Here is a 21,426-nt window from a genome sequence, read left to right as displayed (position 1 = left end):
GCTGGCTTACTGATTGACTCTTTAATATCTGGCTTCCTACTAAAAGCACAAGCACTAAATAACATATGCCAATAGTTTACTTCTCCCCAATAATTTTACCAATTTTCCAAGCCAAACGTACTGATTTATTTCAGCCTACAGCAAGGTGATCCTGCCCTCTCATTGCTGCTCCATGATTTCCAACACGGATTCCGTGCATCATGGACAGGGAAATCCAGTTTAAAAGCTACACAGAATGTCAGAAGTGGGATTCGAACCCACGCCTTCAGTGGAGACTGTGACCTTAACACAGCGCCTTGGAACGCTCGGCCATCCTGACAAGTGACTGCAGACCTTCTATGTGGATCCAAATGCTCAATAACGTTTCAGCTATCATCTGTTCATCTCTGCTTTTTTAGCAATGCAAATTCAAGATTAAATAAAATTGGGTGACATAATCGCAAAACAAAGATTGGAAAAATGTTCCTTCGAGCAGGAGTTGAACCAGCGACCTAAGGATCTCTACTCTTCCGCTACAGTCCTCCGCTCTACCAGCTGAGCTATCGAAGGAGTTATGAGCACACCACACTTTATGATTCCTTCTGATAGGAATCCTTTTCTGCACTACAGAAATACTAGCGTTATACTTTGGCTTCCTATAACTCTGACATAATCACCCTTATGATCTTCTTGCCTACTTACAAGCTGTCAAGACCACCAAAATTAAACTCGATGGATAGCAACTTCCAGCTCGCAATGGAAACACCATGAACACTTCAGAAACAAAGGGCGACAGTCCTTCAAGGACTTCCTCATCTGCTGCCACTCACATGAATGCCTACTTCTGTGCAACAAGCAGCATCCAAACACCAAGCCATTTCTATGCCAACCTAACACCAAGGAAAACTGACATGTCACATTCCAACCAACTACCCAGCGGCCCCAACCAATCAGATTCGGAAACAATAACATGAAGCTAGAACAACCCCATTTCCAGCTGAAAGTCATATCAAACTAGGTCACCTTCCATCCTTTCCCTTAGCCTTCCATTCTGATCACTGGAGCCTTCTGCTCTACCACTTTTTGAGTTATGCTCAGTTGAGACCGATTTTATTTCCAAAATCAGATGCACAAACTATCCACATTTAATCCTGAAGAATAAGGGAAAATTTTAATCCCCAAGCCTAAAATGCATACTGAAGAGATAAAGAAATACAGGAGGTAGGTCTTAAACGGCAAACCTTTCTAAGGCGCTTAGCGGGAGTTATCAGCGTTCAGAGCCGTCACCAGTGTACACAAGAGACCTGCTACACAGCATGGGGGAGCGTTTTAGTATGGTCGGAAATCTCACTGCTTGGGGGAAGCATCAAAACTTACTGATTCCTTTCAGCCACCGGCAAGGTGATCCTCTCCTCTCAGAGCTGCCACTGGATTGTGGGTTACTGAGCTCTGCTCTGGCTGTTGCGGTCCCGGTCGCTAAGTTAGCGACCGGGTCCTTACCTTGTCTCCGGGCTCCCCGTTCGCACCGCGAACCGCGCGCTGAAAGGCCTTCCTGGCCGCATGGCAGCGGCGTCTCCCTCGTGGAGACGCCGTCAGGGCCTGAACGCGGCTCCTCCACCCGCCGGGGAACGCGCGCGCGCGAAGGGCCGGCACTTGTAGGTCCAGCACCCGGAAGTGCTGAACCGCCCCTTCTCTGACGTCAGACGCCGGCAGACTATTTAAGTCGGCGTCTGTGTCCTCAGCCTTGCCTTGCAACGAGGTCACTCTCTGAGTGTTAGTTGCGTTCCTGGTGATCCTTGCTCCTGCTGATCCTGCTCCAGTTCCTGCTGATCCTGCTCCAGTTCCTGCTGACCCTCGCTCCAGTTCCGGTCTTTCCTGTTCCTTCTCCTCGCTTCCTGCCTGCTTCCGCCTCTGCTGACCCGACTTCGGACTTCACCTTGACTCCTCTTGTCTTCAGCCAGCCACGACCTTCGGACTTCACCTCGCCTCCTCTTGTCTTCAGCCAGCCACCACCTTCGGACTACACCTCGTCTCCTCTTGTCTTCAGCCAGCCACGACCTTCGGACTTCATCTCGACTCCTCTCGTTTACTGCCAGCACTGACCTCAGCGCTTCTCCTAAGACCCAGCGACCCGGACCTCTACAGGCCCCTCCTGGGGAGGTCTCGGGTTTCCAGGGCGAAGACTTCTCTTCAACACCCGCTGTGCTCCGCCTCCCGGCCTTCCTCCACTCTCGGAGCCCTCGCTCCACTCGGCCGGCCCAAGGGTCCACTGACAATTTCTTTCCACAACACTGGCATTATGTGTCCTGCTTCTAAGGTAACTTAGTGGAAAACAATCCCTTTGGAAATTTACACTACAGTTAGTTGCACTGCCTGACTCCCTGCTGTTCTGATTAAGAAATGATGGTTCCTAAACAAAGCAATCACACATCCTTATCACGTCATTTATTCAGCCTGAGTGACTCACTGCTGACTTCATTAACAAATAATGGTACCCAAAGAAACCAAATCACACCACCTTTACACCTTTCCAAGTTAAGAAACTGAACTTTTCAACCTTTTTAGTTAGGTGTACTCTGCCCCTAGCATATTTCTAGCTTGTGGATACCGTTTTATATATATATTTTTTTAAAATATGAAAACACACTTACTTCTGCTTATTAGCTGGCTTACTGATTGACTCTTTAATATCTGGCTTCCTACTAAAAGCACAAGCACTAAATAATATATGCCAATAGTTTACTTCTCCCCAATAATTTTACCAATTTTCCAAGCCAAACGTACTGATTTATTTCAGCCTACAGCAAGGTGATCCTGCCCTCTCATTGCTGCTCCATGATTTCCAACACGGATTCGGTGCATCATGGACAGGGAAATCCAGTTTAAAAGCTACACAGAATGTCAGAAGTGGGATTCAAACCCACGCCTCCAGTGGAGACTGTGACCTGAACACAGCGCCTTGGACCGCTCGGCCATCCTGACAAGCGACTGCAAACCCTCTATGTGGATCCAAATGCTCAATAACGTTTCAGCTATCATCTGTTCATCTCTGCTTTTTTAGCAATGCAAATTCAAGATTAAATAAAATTGGGTGACATAATCGCAAAACAAAGATTGGAAAAATGTTCCTTCGAGCAGGAGTTGAACCAGCGACCTAAGGATCTCTACTCTTCCGCTACAGTCCTCCGCTCTACCAGCTGAGCTATCGAAGGAGCTATGAGCATACCACACTTTATGATTCCTTCTGATAGGAATCCTTTTCTGCACTACAGAAATACTAGCGTTATACTTTGGCTTCCTATAACTCTGACATAATCACCCTTATGATCTTCTTGCCTACTTACAAGCTGTCAAGACCACCAAAATTAAACTCGATGGATAGCAACTTCCAGCTCGCAATGGAAACACCATGAACACTTCAGAAACAACGGGCGACAGTCCTTCAAGGACTTCCTCATCTGCTGCCACTCACATGAATGCCTACTTCTGTGCAACAAGCAGCATCCAAACACCAAGCCATTTCTATGCCAACCTAACACCAAGGAAAACTGACATGTCACATTCCAACCAACTACCCAGCGGCCCCAACCAATCAGATTCGGAAACAATAACATGAAGCTAGAACAACCCCATTTCCAGCTGAAAGTCATATCAAACTAGGTCACCTTCCATCCTTTCCCTTAGCCTTCCATTCTGATCACTGGAGCCTTCTGCTCTACCACTTTTTGAGTTATGCTCAGTTGAGACTGATTTTATTTCCAAAATCAGATGCACAAACTATCCACATTTAATCCTGAAGAATAAGGGAAAATTTTAATCCCCAAGCCTAAAACGCATACTGAAGAGATAAAGAAATACAGGAGGTAGGTCTTAAACGGCAAACCTTTCTAAGGCGCTTAGCGGGAGTTATCAGCGTTCAGAGCCGTCACCAGTGTACACAAGAGACCTGCTACACAGCATGGGGGAGCGTTTTAGTATGGTCGGAAATCTCACTGCTTGGGGGAAGCATCAAAACTTACTGATTCCTTTCAGCCACCGGCAAGGTGATCCTCTCCTCTCAGAGCTGCCACTGGATTGTGGGTTACTGAGCTCTGCTCTGGCTGTTGCGGTCCCGGTCGCTAAGTTAGCGACCGGGTCCTTACCTTGTCTCCGGGCTCCCCGTTCGCACCGCGAACCGCGCGCTGAAAGGCCTTCCTGGCCGCATGGCAGCGGCGTCTCCCTCGTGGAGACGCCGTCAGGGCCTGAACGCGGCTCCTCCCCCCGCCGGGGAACGCGCGCGCGCGAAGGGCCGGCACTTGTAGGTCCAGCACCCGGAAGTGCTGAACCGCCCCTTCTCTGACGTCAGACGCCGGCAGACTATTTAAGTCGGCGTCTGTGTCCTCAGCCTTGCCTTGCAACGAGGTCACTCTCTGAGTGTTAGTTGCGTTCCTGGTGATCCTTGCTCCTGCTGATCCTGCTCCAGTTCCTGCTGATCCTGCTCCAGTTCCTGCTGACCCTCGCTCCAGTTCCGGTCTTTCCTGTTCCTTCTCCTCGCTTCCTGCCTGCTTCCGCCTCTGCTGACCCGACTTCGGACTTCACCTTGACTCCTCTTGTCTTCAGCCAGCCACGACCTTCGGACTTCACCTCGCCTCCTCTTGTCTTCAGCCAGCCACCACCTTCGGACTACACCTCGTCTCCTCTTGTCTTCAGCCAGCCACGACCTTCGGACTTCATCTCGACTCCTCTCATTTACTGCCAGCACTGACCTCAGCGCTTCTCCTAAGACCCAGCGACCCGGACCTCTACAGGCCCCTCCTGGGGAGGTCTCGGGTTTCCAGGGCGAAGACTTCTCTTCAACACCCGCTGTGCTCCGCCTCCCGGCCTTCCTCCACTCTCGGAGCCCTCGCTCCACTCGGCCGGCCCAAGGGTCCACTGACAATTTCTTTCCACAACACTGGCATTATGTGTCCTGCTTCTAAGGTAACTTAGTGGAAAACAATCCCTTTGGAAATTTACACTACAGTTAGTTGCACTGCCTGACTCCCTGCTGTTCTGATTAAGAAATGATGGTTCCTAAACAAAGCAATCACACATCCTTATCACGTCATTTATTCAGCCTGAGTGACTCACTGCTGACTTCATTAACAAATAATGGTACCCAAAGAAACCAAATCACACCACCTTTACACCTTTCCAAGTTAAGAAACTGAACTTTTCAACCTTTTTAGTTAGGTGTACTCTGCCCCTAGCATATTTCTAGCTTGTGGATACCGTTTTATATATATATTTTTTTAAAATATGAAAACACACTTACTTCTGCTTATTAGCTGGCTTACTGATTGACTCTTTAATATCTGGCTTCCTACTAAAAGCACAAGCACTAAATAATATATGCCAATAGTTTACTTCTCCCCAATAATTTTACCAATTTTCCAAGCCAAACGTACTGATTTATTTCAGCCTACAGCAAGGTGATCCTGCCCTCTCATTGCTGCTCCATGATTTCCAACACGGATTCCGTGCATCATGGACAGGGAAATCCAGTTTAAAAGCTACACAGAATGTCAGAAGTGGGATTCGAACCCACGCCTCCAGTGGAGACTGTGACCTGAACACAGCGCCTTGGACCGCTCGGCCATCCTGACAAGCGACTGCAGACCCTCTATGTGGATCCAAATGCTCAATAACGTTTCAGCTATCATCTGTTCATCTCTGCTTTTTTAGCAATGCAAATTCAAGATTAAATAAAATTGGGTGACATAATCGCAAAACAAAGATTGGAAAAATGTTCCTTCGAGCAGGAGTTGAACCAGCGACCTAAGGATCTCTACTCTTCCGCTACAGTCCTCCGGTCTACCAGCTGAGCTATGTGATGGTGGAGCGCTTGTTGTAATGAGCCAGGCGGGAGGCTTCCGTAGAAATGCGCTCGAACATGTCGTTCACGAAGGAGTTCATGATGTTCATGGCCTTGGAAGAAATGCCCGTGTCTGGGTGAACCTGCTTCAGCACTTTGTACAGGTAGATGGAATAGCTCTCCCTCCTGCTTTTCTTTCTCTTCTTGCCGTCCTTTTTCTGGGTCTTGCTCACGGCTTTCTTGGAGCCCTTCTTGGGAGCAGGGGCGGATTTAGCAGGCTCGGGCATTTTCGCGACTTAGTTTATCTGAGAAGGAAATGAGTGCGGGAGGGCAGGCAGCAGCGGTATTTATAGGCTCCCAAATGCAAAGAGCCTGCTCATGGAACGGCTTACCAGGCATAGGAGAAGCTGCAAGCGCCGGCGCCGTGAGACGCCGGGTTACCCCATTGGTGCACTGGGAGCCGGCTGGGATAATTATTCAAAGGGGGCCGGCTTAAGACTCCCCACCAATGGGAAGGAAGTCCTGGGAGGGCGCCGAGGAGATAAAAAAAGAGACGGTGAAGGCTTTTTTTTGTTTTTGTATTGTTCCTAGTAAGGGAAGAGCAAAGGGGACGAGAGAGAGAGAAAAAAAAAAAGAAACCTGATTCTCGAGATGTCCGGACGCGGCAAGCAAGGAGGAAAAGCTCGCGCTAAGGCCAAAACCCGCTCTTCCCGGGCAGGCCTGCAGTTTCCCGTCGGCCGTGTGCATCGCCTTCTCCGCAAAGGGAACTATGCCGAGCGAGTAGGGGCCGGCGCCCCGGTCTATCTGGCAGCGGTGCTGGAGTACCTGACGGCCGAGATCCTGGAGCTGGCTGGCAACGCCGCCAGAGATAACAAGAAGACCCGCATCATCCCCCGCCACCTGCAGCTCGCCATCCGCAACGATGAAGAGCTCAACAAGCTGCTGGGCAGAGTCACCATCGCCCAGGGAGGGGTTCTGCCCAACATCCAGGCGGTGCTGCTGCCCAAGAAAACCGAGAGCCACAAAGCGGCCAAGAGCAAGTAAGAGGAGGAGGCTTCAGGAAACCGGGCAGCTGATAGAACCACAAACCCAAAGGCTCTTTTCAGAGCCACCCAAGTTGCATTCAAAAGAGGCGAATCGCTGTCTTTTAAATTGAATTCCTCCGTTCGGATGCAAAACTGCCCTATTCCCACGTTTCATGACAGAAGGAGAGATTCCCACTCCTTGAATGGCGTAGCTTTACCTGGCACTGAGGGCAGCGTTCAGCACCTGGTTCATGATCTGATTTATTTGCCTTTCCTACCATCTAAGAGGAAACTGAAGGGAATGTAGCCTGCTGGACAAAGCTTATCGAAGTCGTTAGCAATTTTAGGGCCATCCAATGTGCCAGGGGGACAAAAAAAGATATGATGCAAAACGGTGGGAAGGCGCGGGACAGTCGGTCAGTGGGAGGGAAGTGAAGGGGAGAGGTTTGGGGAGCGGGCGGCTTTCTCTAGGTTACTCTTCGAGCAGAGCAGTCACCCACCTACCTTCCATCGCTCGTGGGCAGGAGGAAGCGGGCTACGCCCGAGAATAAACCTAAAGTTTACTGGAGACTTTTTTCACGGATGTTAGGACAGATTAAGACATGGAAGAAAAAGAAACTGATTTGACCAATCCATGTGAAGCGCGGGCTTTTCAAATGCAGAAATGAAACAAAGGAAGCCAGAACCCCCAGCCCGTCCGTCCGTCCCCCAGGCTTCTGGTACCAGAGAAAACCTCGAATCTTTGATATTTTATTGCAGCACTTCCTAAGCAGTATGTTTAAAGATTTACTCTATATAAAAACGGGGAAGGTGGGGAAAAGTGCAGGTTTAAACACTTCGTAACGATCTATGCAACGATAGAACCTGCGCAGAGCAGGCAGGAAATCCTCGCTACGGCGTAAGGGATTACTAAATTAAATAGTTGAATATGTCCCTGTTCCTTACAGACAATTGGGGAAAACAAATGAGAGAAAAAAAATGGATCCGGCTTTTGAATCTTTTTTTTTTTTTTCCTGGAGCGGCTGCTCACTCTCTGTACAAAGAGCGGGCTTTTCAAATCATTAAACGGCTTTTTTTTTTCTAAACTCGAGCATCTCGCCAGCGAAGAAGAGCCCAAAAAGCCCAAAGCGGCAACAGCCAAGAAAGCGGTCAAGAGCCCAGCTAAAGCCAAGGCTGTGAAACCGAAGGCAAAGAAGAGTCCAGCTAAGCCTACCAAGGCTAAAACGGCTAAAAGCAGTAAGATGGCTCCTAAGAAAAAGTGAGGAAGAAATGCTGCCACGATTTTCTGCAAACCCAAAGGCTCTTTTCAGAGCCACCACCTCGGTCACAGAAAGAGCAAAAGATGACTTAAGAGGACGAGGCAGTCCTGCTCCGTAGGGCTCCCGATTTGCATAATGTTAGGGGACTGCCGCGGTGATGCGGCGAGATGCTCGAGTTTAAAAAAAAAAAAAAAAAAATCACACACTGAGAGATCAATAACTCTTATGACACACTTCCACTGCCCCACAAGGTGAAGTTTACGGTTGTGTAGCGTGTAAAGCCCTTCGAGTGTAGAGGTGGTGGCTCTTAAAAGAGCCTCTGTCTTGCGTTGTTGGGTGAGATGATGTCTCTTTAAGCTCTCTCCCCTCGGATCCTGCGGGCCAGCTGGATGTCCTTGGGCATGATGGTCACTCGCTTGGCATGGATGGCGCACAGATTAGTGTCCTCAAAGAGACCGACTAGGTAAGCCTCGCTGGCCTCCTGCAGGGCCATGACAGCCGAGCTCTGGAAGCGCAGGTCGGTCTTGAAATCCTGCGCGATCTCCCGCACCAGGCGCTGAAAGGGCAGCTTGCGGATCAGCAGCTCGGTGGATTTCTGGTAGCGGCGGATTTCTCGGAGAGCCACGGTGCCCGGTCGGTAGCGGTGAGGTTTCTTCACGCCGCCCGTGGCTGGGGCGCTTTTGCGGGCAGCCTTGGTTGCCAGCTGCTTGCGAGGAGCTTTTCCGCCGGTGGACTTACGTGCGGTTTGCTTGGTGCGAGCCATCCTCAGCGAGAAGAAAGCTCCTAGCGATTCGCCTCCCTACAAAATAATAAAGAAGAGGAGCAGAGCGGGGTATTTATAGCTTGGGCTCTGGCTGCTGATTGGCTCTTTGTGGGGAAAAAAAAAAGCCGTTTAATGATTTGAAAAGCCCGCTCTTTGTACAGAGAGTGAGCAGTCGCTCCAGGAAAAAAAAAAAAAAAAGATTCAAAAGCCGTAATCCATTTTTTTTTCTCTCATTTGTTTTCCCCAATTGTCTGTAAGGAACAGGGACATATTCAACTATTTAATTTAGTAATCCCTTACGCCGTAGCGGAGGATTTCCTGCCTGCTCTGCGCAGGTTCTATCGTTGCATAGATCGTTACGAAGTGTTTAAACCTGCACTTTTCCCCACCTTCCCCGTTTTTATATAGAGTAAATCTTTAAACATACTGCTTAGGAAGTGCTGCAATAAAATATCAAAGATTCGAGGTTTTCTCTGGTACCAGAAGCCTGGGGGACGGACGGACGGGCTGGGGGTTCTGGCTTCCTTTGTTTCATTTCTGCATTTGAAAAGCCCGCGCTTCACAGGGATTGGTCAAATCTGTTTCTTTTTCTTCTATGTCTTAATCTGTCCTAACATCCGTGAAAAAAGTTTCCAGTAAACTTTAGGTTTATTCTCGGGCGTAGCCCGCTTCCTCCTGCCCACGAGCGATGGAAGGTAGGTGGGTGACTGCTCTGCTCGAAGAGTAACCTAGAGAAAGCCGCCCTCCCCCCCGCTCCCCAAACCTCTCCCCTTCACTTCCCTCCCACTGACCGACTGTCCCGCGCCTTCCCACCGTTTTGCATCATATCTTTTTTTGTCCCCCTGGCACATTGGATGGCCCTAAAATTGCTAACGACTTCGATAAGCTTTGTCCAGCAGGCTACATTCCCTCTTAGATGGTAGGAAAGGCAAATAAATCAGATCATGAACCAGGTGCTGAACGCTGCCCTCAGTGCCAGGTAAAGCTACGCCATTCAAGGAGTGGAATCTCTCCTTTTGTCATGAAACGTGGGAATAGGGCAGTTTTGCATCCGAACAGAGGAATTCAATTTAAAAGACAGCGATTCGCCTCTTTTGAATGCAACATGGGTGGCTCTGAAAAGAGCCTTTGGGTTTGTGGTTCTATCAGCTGCCCGGTTTCCTGAAGCCTCCTCCTCCTCTTACTTGCTCTTGGCCGGTTTGTGGCTCTCGGTTTTCTTGGGCAGCAGCACCGCCTGGATGTTGGGCAGAACCCCTCCCTGGGCGATGGTGACTCTGCCCAGCAGCTTGTTGAGCTCTTCATCGTTGCGGATGGCGAGCTGCAGGTGGCGGGGGATGATGCGGGTCTTCTTGTTATCTCTGGCGGCGTTCCATGGACGTGGAGAGTTCACATTTCCGTTTAAGGAATGAACATTTCTCGATGGATAGACTTTTACCTCCTTCTGCACCCTCTAGAAGTCGTGAGCATGAAAATCCCTGCAAAGCCCCCTAAACGTTCGTAGTTCTAACTTCAAGCTGCAAGGGTAGGGGGATCGAGTCTGATTGCTTAGGGGGAGCACCCTGGAACTGCCCTCCCTTCCAGGGTACAGGATTGACCTCATTCGACTTCCAGAGGCGCCCTCCGGTGGACACAATTGGGATTGCCATGAGAGGAGATAGATTTTGGTTTTGTTTTTTGCTCCACAGCTCCTTAATAGAGAGCTGCAAGGAAGACGTTTGTCAGCTTTTCTCTTGAAAATATTAAAGCACCTGAATATTAAAACTGTGCTTAGTATATTTCGGATGCTTCTTACCCTCTCTCCACAGGGTGGCGATCTACCGTTTCTCTGCTTACTAGAAAGTGCCCTGCAGACGGAGGCCTTCGAGCAAACGGTGCGGGGGAGAGGAAGGAGAAGCTTCTCCCTCCCGGCTCGGGACCCGAGCCCCGAGAGGCAGAAGGCAGTAGAGAGAGAGAGATGTATTTCAGCGGCTTTCAGCGTTTGAAAATAACCCAAAAAAAAAGCAGGGGGGGGTGGACGACTAGGTTTCGATTCGCGTGCCGATCCCCGTGAGCTCGGGAACGTCAATATAAACTCGCTTTGTACGTGCCAGTAAGCGGAATATTCAACAACAACAAAAAGAAAAAAAAATAGTACCCGCCCTCATGTTCTCAATCAGGTCGGTTTTTGTATATGTTATGTATTGCAGATTTGCTCTGCTATCGCGAATTGATTGGGGAAACAGCGACCAGCATGTTCATCCAGGAAGAAGTACAATTCCTTGATAATTTCTAGAAAGTGGTTCCCTTTGGGTGAATATTTGTGATTTTGAACATGGACTCCTTTTTTCTGAGAAGGATATGAAGTTGTCCTTTCTGCTCTGCAGGTTGGAAACTGATAGTATATTTTTTTCTGGCACCTTAACTTGCTTAAATGTTCATAAAAGGAGATACCCATAAGAACATGCCATACTGGGTCAGACCAAGGATACATCAAGCCCAGCATCCTGTTTCCAACCGTTGCCAATCCAGGCCATAAGAACCTGGCAAGTACCCAATGCTTCACTAACATTTTTGTAGGTTTCCTAATGAATTACTGAAACAGAAAAAGTAAATACCCCACGCCCAACATGGGGCTTGAACCCATGACCCTGAGATTAAAAGTCTCATGCTCTACCGACTGAGCTAGTCAGGCTTAGAGAAAAAGGTTTTTTCAGCAGAAATTGGTTCTCACAATCTTTGCCTAAGTCACATTTCATACAGCTGTAGGGATTCAAACAACTCAATATTTGCACCCATGTCGTAAGACACCGACAGAGTAGGAATTGCAGATTCAGCTCATCTTAATCTAAACATGATATTTCTGTGGGTTTGGGTTTCACCTCTTCTCTTATGTGTATAAAAGGCATATTTCACTTTTGTAAAATTATTCTTTCAATGAAGACACTGTATTAGGATTCCTGTCTAAATCTTTTTTTCTGAGCATCAAGTGGCAATGGCATTTATGGCCACGAGGTTTCAAGCTGTTATTATATTTATTTCCAGGATGTTAATGAGCACAATTTAATCAGCAAGTAGATGATAATATGGGCCATATACATTTGTACTGCAGGTTTGTTCTGCTAGAGAAAATTGACTGTGAAAATATTGACAGGATATTTACACAAGAAGGATTACAATTTTTGATATATTCTAGAAAGTGCTTTCAGTTGTGTGAATTATTTGGAAATTTCAACATGGTTTAATTGTCATAAGAATAAAACATTATTTTACGCTGTGCACTCACAGTTGACACTAATATTAGATTTTGTACCTGCCAATTAGATCAATGGTAATTGTTATATGTTATTTCTGACATATTTTCATGGAGACCTCTCATTATAATAGTCATGCTGGTTATTATTGGGTGAAATGCTTCACAAAGCATGATCAGAAAGTTCCCCTGAGAAGAATTACATTCTTTCTGAGAATTAAAGAAAATACTTCCTTCTCATTTGAACTATTTGTCTAAATTCAATTTCAGGTGACTATATAACAAAAGTAACCCCCTATGAAACATCGTTATCATGTATCATCCCCTTCGCATAGCTACCGTTAAAAACTCCATAGAGAGGGGGGTCTCTTTTCACTAGAAGAAGAATATTTCTTTTAAACACTCATAAAGCTGCTGAATTTAATGCTAAACTGAAATTGAATACCTTTAGAGATTACTTTAAAGAAAACAGATTTACAATTTGCTTACAATTTAATGCAAACTGTTGCATTAAATTGTAAGCAAATAGTTAAAATCTGGCAAAATAAGTTTAAAATTAATATTCACTTTCAAGGTATTTCTCAAAGACAGAAAGTGTGTTGAATATTAGGATTCTGGTTGCTAAGTTCAATATATGCATGATTCATTGTCCATTCTTTGAGGCCTAATTAACTATTAATTATAGAAAGCATTCCTCCAGCTAGCCTGGCTACCACTTTATTGGTAGATTTGGATTTCTTCAATCCAAGTCAAAATTCCAATTCCGGGTGAAATTATAGAAAGTTCCTAGCCAGAATTGCTCCCCTTTTCTGAGGTTGTTCTAGGCTTAGGGTGCAACTGGGTGGAAGCTGAGAGTAAAGCAGAAAGGAATGGTGGAGGAGGAGAGCTGTGCGGATAGACACATTTTTCCTGCACAGCTCTGTTTTTTTTTTGTTTGTTTGTTTGTTTCTTTTTTTGTTTGTGTCTGCACTACCAATCATGAAAAATGCAGGTTTCCCTGTATATCCCTGTGCTATCCTTCCTCTGTATAGCAACCTGGTTGCTATACAGAGCTAAATAGAAAAGTAAATATTAAGAAGAGATAAAAGTTAACGGAATAAAAGGGTGAAAAGCCCAACATGTTAGGAACACTCAGCCTTCCAACCTCGAATCAGATGCGATACCGTATATCACCTAGCGATATTAGAATAATAGGTTTCCATAGCACCTTCCCTTCTCATTTCAGTATTCAAAATCTTCCATTATCTATCGTGGAAGGTCCTGTTTTTAACGAAAACAAGAGACTCGAAGAGGCACAAACAACTTCCTTGTATTGAGGACCGTAGTCGGCAGGATTCGAACCTGCGAGGGGAGACTCCAATGGATTTCAAGTCCATCACCTTAACCACTCAGCCACGACTACAACCTGGCTGGGCACAGCTCCCAGAGTCATGTCTTTAACATGAGCGTTTGGATTAGACATATGAAGAGGAAGAGATTTCTGTGTGGGATTAGCGAAGGTATATTTGCATATATATTTTTTACATGGTGTGAAAGGATGTTTAGTGAAGGATACAATGGCAGGAGAAGGTGTGAAAAGGAAAGGGATGGGGAAGTGTATAGGAAAGAAGTGAGGGAGCGTATGGGAGAACATGAGCATACAGTAGGCGTGAGAGTGTATGTCCATCTGTGGCAGGCTGGAGCAGGAGAAAGCAAGGTGCTTATTAGGGATGTGAATCGTTTTTCAACGATTAAAATTATCGTCCGATAATTTTAATATCGTCTTAAATCGTTATAGAACACAATACAATAGAAATTCTAACGATATATCGTTAAAAATCGTTAAATCGTGTTAGTGCGCACTAACGGGAGTTAGTGCGCACTAACTCGAGTTAGTGCGCACTAACTGAAAATGATACAAATTGACACTTTCCAGGTCAGTAAAGGTCAGTTAGGAATGAATATGTGTTCCTATTGGCTGGCAGCCCTCTTATCTATTGATGTTAACCAGGTTCCCACTGAGGTGATGGTTGGGGGGATGGGAAATGGAAATGGAAACTCAGGAACACTAACAGAAAATGATACAAATTATTGACACTATCCAGGTCAGAAAAGGTCAGTTAGGAATGAATATGTATTCCTATTGGCTGGCTGCCCTCTTATCTATTGATGTTAACAAGGTTCCAACTGAGGTGATGGTTGGGGGGATGGGAAATGAAAACTGTTGGTAGTTGACAAAAAAAGTAATGTGATCAGTCAATATGACTAGAACCTGTGCCCTATTCCTGATACCAGGGGTGTTGTGATCTTCCTGCACTCAGTGCCCTATCCCTGATACCAGTCTGAGACAGCTCCCTCCCTGCATTACTAGTGAGAGGCTGGCTTCACAGACAGGGGGGAGCTGCCTGACCCTCACTCCTGACTTCCCCCATGCCCCAGCTAGTGAATGGTGTGTGGGTGAGGAGGGGGGGAGGATGGTGAAGTCTGAGACAGCTCCCTCCCTGCATTACTAGTGAGAGGCTGGCTTCATAGACAGGGGGGAGCTGCCTGACCCTCACTCCTGACTTCCCCCATGTCCCAGCTAGTGAATGGTGTGTGGGTGAGGAGGGGGGGGAGGATGGTGAAGTCTGAGACAGCTCCCTCCCTGCATTACTAATGAGAGGCTGGCTTCACAGACAGGGGGGAGCTGCCTGACCCTCACTCCTGACTTCCCCCATGTCCCAGCTAGTGAATGGTGTGTGGGTGAGGAGGGGGGGAGGATGGTGAAGTCTGAGACAGCTCCCTCCCTGCATTACTAATGAGAGGCTGGCTTCACAGACAGGGGGGAGCTGCCTGACCCTCAGTCCTGACTTCCCCCATGTCCCAGCTAGTGAATGGTGTGTGGGTGAGGGGGGGGGGGGAGGATGGTGAAGTCTGAGACAGCTCCCTCCCTGTATTTCTAGTGAGAGGCTGGCTTCACAGACAGGGGGGAGCTGCCTGACCCTCACTCCTGACTTCCCCCATGTCCCAGCTAGTGAATGGTGTGTGGGTGAGGGGGGGGGGGGAGGATGGTGAAGTCTGAGACAGCTCCCTCCCTGCATTACTAGTGAGAGGCTGGCTTCACAGACAGGGGGGAGCTGCCTGACCCTCACTCCTGACTTCCCCCATGTCCCAGCTAGTGAATGGTGTGTGGGTGAGGAGGGGGGGGAGGATGGTGAAGTCTGAGACAGCTCCCTCCCTGCATTACTAGTGAGAGGCTGGCTTCACAGACAGGGGGGAGCTGCCTGACCCTCACTCCTGACTTCCCCCATGTCCCAGCTAGTGAATGGTGTGTGGGTGAGGGGGGGGGGGAGGATGGTGAAGTCTGAGACAGCTCCCTCCCTGTATTACTAGTGAGAGGCTGGCTTCACAGACAGGGGGGAGCTGCCTGACCCTCACTCCTGACTTCCCCCATGTCCCAGCTAGTGAATGGTGTGTAGGGTGAGGGGGGGGGGGGAGGATGGTGAAGTCTGAGACAGCTCCCCCCTGCATTACTAGTGAGAGGCTGGCTTCACAGACAGGGGGGAGCTGCCTGACCCTCACTCCTGACTTCCCCCATGTCCCAGCTAGTGAATGGTGTGTGGGTGAGGGGGGGGGGGAGGATGGTGAAGTCTGAGACAGCTCCCTCCCTGCATTACTAGTGAGAGGCTGGCTTCACAGACAGGGGGGAGCTGCCTGACCCTCAGTCCTGACTTCCCCCATGTCCCAGCTAGTGAATGGTGTGTGGGTGAGGGGGGGGGGGGAGGATGGTGAAGTCTGAGACAGCTCCCTCCCTGCATTACTAGTGAGAGGCTGGCTTCACAGACAGGGGGGAGCTGCCTGACCCTCACTCCTGACTTCCCCCATGTCCCAGCTAGTGAATGGTGTGTGGGTGAGGGGGGGGGGGGGGGAGGATGGTGAAGTCTGAGACAGCTCCCTCCCTGCATTACTAGTGAGAGGCTGGCTTCACAGACAGGGGGGAGCTGCCTGACCCTCACTCCTGACTTCCCCCATGTCCCAGCTAGTGAATGGTGTGTGGGTGAGGGGGGGGGGGGGAGGATGGTGAAGTCTGAGACAGCTCCCTCCCTGCATTACTAGTGAGAGGCTGGCTTCACAGACAGGGGGGAGCTGCCTGACCCTCACTCCTGACTTCCCCCATGTCCCACCTAGTGAATGGTGTGTGGGTGAGGGGGGGGGGGGGAGGATGGTGAAGTCTGAGACAGCTCCCTCCCTGCATTACTAGTGAGAGGCTGGCTTCACAGACAGGGGGGAGCTGCCTGACCCTCACTCCTGACTTCCCCCATGTCCCACCTAGTGAATGGTGTGTGGGTGAGGGGGGGGGGGGGGAGGATGGTGAAGTCTGAGACAGCTCCCTCCCTGCATTACTAGTGAGAGGGCTGGCTTCATAGACAGGGGGGAGCTGCCTGACCCTCACTCCTGACTTCCCCCATGTCCCAGCTAGTGAATGGTGTGTGGGTGAGGAGGGGGGGAGGATGGTGAAGTCTGAGACAGCTCCCTCCCTGCATTACTAATGAGAGGCTGGCTTCACAGACAGGGGGGAGCTGCCTGACCCTCACTCCTGACTTCCCCCATGTCCCAGCTAGTGAATGGTGTGTGGGTGAGGAGGGGGGGGGAGGATGGTGAAGTCTGAGACAGCTCCCTCCCTGCATTACTAATGAGAGGCTGGCTTCACAGACAGGGGGGAGCTGCCTGACCCTCACGTCCTGACTTCCCCCATGTCCCAGCTAGTGAATGGTGTGTGGGTGAGGGGGGGGGGGGAGGATGGTGAAGTCTGAGACAGCTCCCTCCCTGCATTTCTAGTGAGAGGCTGGCTTCACAGACAGGGGGGAGCTGCCTGACCCTCACTCCTGACTTCCCCCATGTCCCAGCTAGTGAATGGTGTGTGGGTGAGGGGGGGGGGGGTAGGATGGTGAAGTCTGAGACAGCTCCCTCCCTGCATTACTAGTGAGAGGCTGGCTTCACAGACAGGGGGGAGCTGCCTGACCCTCACTCCTGACTTCCCCCATGTCCCAGCTAGTGAATGGTGTGTGGGTGAGGGGGGGGGGGGGAGGATGGTGAAGTCTGAGACAGCTCCCTCCCTGCATTACTAGTGAGAGGCTGGCTTCACAGACAGGGGGGAGCTGCCTGACCCTCACTCCTGACTTCCCCCATGTCCCACCTAGTGAATGGTGTGTGGGTGAGGGGGGGGGGGGAGGATGGTGAAGTCTGAGACAGCTCCCTCCCTGCATTTCTAGTGAGAGGCTGGCTTCACAGACAGGGGGGAGCTGCCTGACCCTCACTCCTGACTTCCCCCATGTCCCAGCTAGTGAATGGTGTGTGGGTGAGGGGGGGGGGGGGGAGGTGGTGAAGTCTGAGACAGCTCCCTCCCTGCATTTCTAGTGAGAGGCTGGCTTCACAGACAGGGGGGAGCTGCCTGACCCTCACTCCTGACTTCCCCCATGTCCCAGCTAGTGAATGGTGTGTGGGTGAGGGGGGGGGGGAGGATGGTGAAGTCTGAGACAGCTCCCTCCCTGCATTACTAGTGAGAGGCTGGCTTCACAGACAGGGGGGAGCTGCCTGACCCTCACTCCTGACTTCCCCCATGTCCCACCTAGTGAATGGTGTGTGGGTGAGGGGGGGGGGGGGGGGGATGGTGAAGTCTGAGACAGCTCCCTCCCTGCATTCTAGTGAGAGGCTGGCTTCACAGACAGGGGGGAGCTGCCTGACCCTCACTCCTGACTTCCCCCATGTCCCAGCTAGTGAATGGTGTGTGGGTGAGGGGGGGGGGGGAGGATGGTGAAGTCTGAGACAGCTCCCTCCCTGCATTTCTAGTGAGAGGCTGGCTTCACAGACAGGGGGGAGCTGCCTGACCCTCACTCCTGACTTCCCCCATGTCCCAGCTAGTGAATGGTGTGTGGGTGAGGGGGGGGGGGGGGGAGGATGGTGAAGTCTGAGACAGCTCCCTCCCTGCATTACTAGTGAGAGGCTGGCTTCACAGACAGGGGGGAGCTGCCTGACCCTCACTCCTCCGGGGTATTGTGATCTTCCTGCACACAGTGCCCTATCCCTGATACCAGGGGTGTTGTGATCTTCCTGCATGCAGTGCCCTATCCCTATTAATATTAGGAGTGTTGTGATCTTCCTGCACGCAGTGCCCTATCCCTAATACCAGGGGTGTTGTGATCTTCCTGCACACAGTGCCCTATTCCTGATACCAGGAGTGTTGTGATCTTCCTGCATGCAGTGCCCTATCCCTGATACCGGGATGTGTGCAAGAAGATCACAACACCCCCGGTATCAGGAATAGGGCACTGTGTGCAGGAAGATCACAACACCCCTGGTATTAGGAATAGGGCACTGTGTGCAGGAAGATCACAACACTCCTGGTATTAATAGGGATAGGGCACTGTGTACATGAAGATCACAACACCCCTGGTGCCAGGGATAGGGCACTGTGTGCAGGAAGATCACAGCACCCCTGGTGCCAGGGTTAGGGCACTGTGTGCAGGAAGATCACAACACTCCTGGTATTAATAGGGATAGGGCACTGTGTGCAGGAAGATCACAACACTCCTGGTATTAATAGGGATAGGGCACTGTGTGCAGGAAGATCACAACACTCCTGGTATTAATAGGGATAGGGCACTGTGTGCAGGAAGATCACAACACCCCTGGTGCCAGGGTTAGGGCACTGTGTGCAGGAAGATCACAACACTCCTGGTATTAATAGGGATAGGGCACTGTGTGCAGGAAGATCACAACACTCCTGGTATTAATAGGGATAGGGCACTGTGTGCAGGAAGATCACAACACTCCTGGTATTAATAGGGATAGGGCACTGTGTGCAGGAAGATCACAACACCCCTGGTGCCAGGGTTAGGGCACTGTGTGCAGGAAGATCACAACACTCCTGGTATTAATAGGGATAGGGCACTGTGTGCAGGAAGATCACAACACCCCTGGTGCCAGAGTTAGGGCACTGTGTGCAGGAAGATCACAACACTCCTGGTATTAATAGGAATAGGGCACTGTGTGCAGGAAGATCACAATACCCCTGGTATCAGGGTTAGGGCACAAGTTCTAGTCACATTGACTGATCACATTACTTGTTTTGTCAAGCTACCAACTGTTTCCATTTCCCATCCCCCATATACTGTCAGTGGGAACTTTGGTAACATGAATAAATAAGAGGGCAACCAATAGGAATACATATTCATTCCTAAACTGACCTTAACTGACCTGAAAAGTGTCAAATTGTATCATTTTCTGTTAGTGCGCACTAACTCCCAGTTAATCGGAAAAAACAATTTTTAACGATTTTTTAACTAAAAAATCGTGCCTAACACGATTTTCTTGCCCTGCCACACGATTTCTATCGTTAAGACGATATGGAAAACGATTCACATCCCTAGTGCTTATATGTGGAGGGCTGGAGCAGATGTCTGGAAGTTGAGTGGGCATTTGTGTCTCTTTCCCTCATCTCACTTTTGTCCTGTCTTTCCTTCATGCCACTGTTTTTTCTTCTCTCTCTGTTCCTATTTCAAATCTCTCCCTCTCCCCTCTCCTCTCTCCCCTCACCACCTATTACCCCTCTATCCTTCCATATACTGCACTAGGGCTTGATTTGTAAAGCAAAGAAAAATAATATTCTTAAAATGAAAAATTCCGAGTACAAAGCTCTGAAACCAGTGGATATCTTGAGAAGTGAATGTCTCTTGGTCAATCCATCTTCTTTTAATCATGAACTTCATCAGCGTAGGATGTGTAAACATTTGACATGGTGAGAGGTACAAATGACCTGTAATAAGAAAATGATCAGACCAGGTGAGAAGGATAACTCAGGACATGCCTTCTATCCAATGGTGACTTATGAGGAGATGGAAATGGAGACAACATTCATCTCCCCCAAGCATTGATCCCCTTTTGCACTGCTTCTCGCCATGCATTCACATCCAGAAGGTGATGGGCTGGAGCAAAAGGGTTGTTCTCTGCTCTCTTATACTGTAAGTGCTCCCTGCTCCATCCTCTCTTCTCCTTTCCACCACATTGCTGCCCAGGGGAAAGGGAACAAGAGCCACATTTTATATATAAAAGAGAAACATCTAGGCTTACGGTGCAACTGGGTGGAAGCTGAGTATTAAGCAGAAAGGAATGGAGGAGGAGGAGAGCTGGACGGATAGACACATTTTACGTGGACATCTCTGGTTTTTTTTTGTTTCTTTTTTTGTTTGTGTCTGCACTACCAGTCATGAAAAATGCAGATTTCCCCGTATATCCCTGTGCTATCCATCAATATAAAGAGCTGTTGCTATACAGAGCTAAATAGAAAAGTAAATATTAAGAAGAGATAAAAGTTAGCAGAATAAAAGGATGACAAGCCCAACATGGAGCAAGGGGGTGGTGGTGCTGGTGGAAAGGATTCCAGATTCAGGATAGATCAACTTGTTTGCAGATATTAATGAATGATTATTGCCATAGATCCTGGCCGAGTGGTTAAGGCAATGGACTAGAAATCCCTGGACCAGAACGTTCATGAAGGGGTGTCTGCAGCTCCACTAACCTCTCCAACATCATAAAGGTGGAATTCTGCTGGGTGGCAATGTCTTGAATGAGACGCTTGTGAGGCATCTCCAAATCAGTCTGCTTTTTTGGGAGAACCTGCCCCGTCTTTACACTTCTGTGGAAGTGCACTGCTATGTTCCTGCACTTTTGTATTAACCTATGCAGGTATTTGTTCTCATTGTCATTGAAATCCAATCCCAGAGCTGACTTCACCACCAGGTGCAGAGTGTGTGCAAAACATCGGATGTTCTTAAAGAGCCCATCGTTTATTGCCTTAACCATGTTTGCACCATTGTCTGTGACAAAGAACCCTGCCTGAGTTTTCCTGTCTCGCTGGTGTAGTTGCCAGCCCTCCAGCATCTTTCTGATGCATGCTAGAATATTGGCAGCGGTATGGGCCTGGTCCATCAGGTGGGTGTTCAGTAAAGCCCACCTCCACCCTTCTTCAGTAATAGAGCTGCTGGCTGCCTCTGCCTCAGCCAGGTCCCACCAGTGTGCTGTCAGAGAGAGGTAAGAGTGTGCAGCATTCATGGCGGTCCAGATATCTCAGATCAATTGCACTCTTCCCTCTGCCTTAGCTAGCAGCACTTCCATGTGACTGTAACACTGCTTGTACAGGCTGGGGATGACCTTTCTACTAAATGTGGTTCTGCTTGCCTCCTACCCCGGGATAGTGTTACCACACTCCACCCCATTTCCTCCATGGTGGCTGCCCTGTCAGAGACACTTCAAGGCACTGAGTCACAGTTTCTTCACAAACGTTAAGTAGCTGAAATGTAATAATGTAATTTGCGGATATG

The 21,426-nt window shown here is 49.1% G+C and overlaps 2 protein-coding genes and 7 non-coding genes across 9 annotated transcripts; 1 reads left to right on the top strand and 8 right to left on the bottom strand.

Moving 5' to 3' along the window:
- Positions 1 to 236: 236 nt before the first annotated feature.
- On the bottom strand, positions 237 to 319 carry TRNAL-AAG. Its single transcript has one exon. It is a non-coding gene; the product is annotated as a tRNA-Leu (tRNA).
- A 144-nt stretch (positions 320 to 463) lies between these two features.
- Positions 464 to 549, bottom strand: TRNAY-GUA. The gene is given in 2 exon segments: positions 464 to 499; positions 513 to 549. It is a non-coding gene; the product is annotated as a tRNA-Tyr (tRNA).
- Positions 550 to 2,878: 2,329 nt separating this feature from the next.
- TRNAL-CAG lies at positions 2,879 to 2,961 on the bottom strand. The gene has a single exon. It is a non-coding gene; the product is annotated as a tRNA-Leu (tRNA).
- A 144-nt stretch (positions 2,962 to 3,105) lies between these two features.
- TRNAY-GUA lies at positions 3,106 to 3,191 on the bottom strand. Its single transcript is given in 2 exon segments — positions 3,106 to 3,141; positions 3,155 to 3,191. It is a non-coding gene; the product is annotated as a tRNA-Tyr (tRNA).
- A 2,329-nt stretch (positions 3,192 to 5,520) lies between these two features.
- Positions 5,521 to 5,603, bottom strand: TRNAL-CAG. Its single transcript has one exon. It is a non-coding gene; the product is annotated as a tRNA-Leu (tRNA).
- Positions 5,604 to 5,802: 199 nt separating this feature from the next.
- LOC115081338 (histone H2B 1.1-like) lies at positions 5,803 to 6,141 on the bottom strand. Its single transcript, XM_029585821.1, has one exon. The coding sequence runs from the start codon at positions 6,097 to 6,099 to the stop codon at positions 5,824 to 5,826; it is 276 nt and encodes a 91-aa protein (XP_029441681.1). The 5' UTR covers positions 6,100 to 6,141; the 3' UTR covers positions 5,803 to 5,823.
- A 298-nt stretch (positions 6,142 to 6,439) lies between these two features.
- On the top strand, positions 6,440 to 6,925 carry LOC115081342 (histone H2A type 1-E). Its single transcript, XM_029585824.1, has one exon. It carries the CDS (start codon positions 6,464 to 6,466, stop codon positions 6,854 to 6,856), a length of 393 nt encoding a protein of 130 aa, XP_029441684.1. The 5' UTR covers positions 6,440 to 6,463; the 3' UTR covers positions 6,857 to 6,925.
- A 4,532-nt stretch (positions 6,926 to 11,457) lies between these two features.
- Positions 11,458 to 11,530, bottom strand: TRNAK-UUU. Its single transcript has one exon. It is a non-coding gene; the product is annotated as a tRNA-Lys (tRNA).
- A 1,878-nt stretch (positions 11,531 to 13,408) lies between these two features.
- Positions 13,409 to 13,490, bottom strand: TRNAS-UGA. The gene has a single exon. It is a non-coding gene; the product is annotated as a tRNA-Ser (tRNA).
- Between the last annotated feature and the right edge of the window lie 7,936 nt (positions 13,491 to 21,426).

This window comes from Rhinatrema bivittatum, unplaced genomic scaffold, assembly GCF_901001135.1.
Source record: "Rhinatrema bivittatum unplaced genomic scaffold, aRhiBiv1.1, whole genome shotgun sequence".
NCBI classification, from domain to species: domain Eukaryota; kingdom Metazoa; phylum Chordata; class Amphibia; order Gymnophiona; family Rhinatrematidae; genus Rhinatrema; species Rhinatrema bivittatum.
The sequence above is the reverse complement of the archived record's forward strand: the minus strand, read 5'-3'. Positions and strand labels throughout refer to the sequence as shown.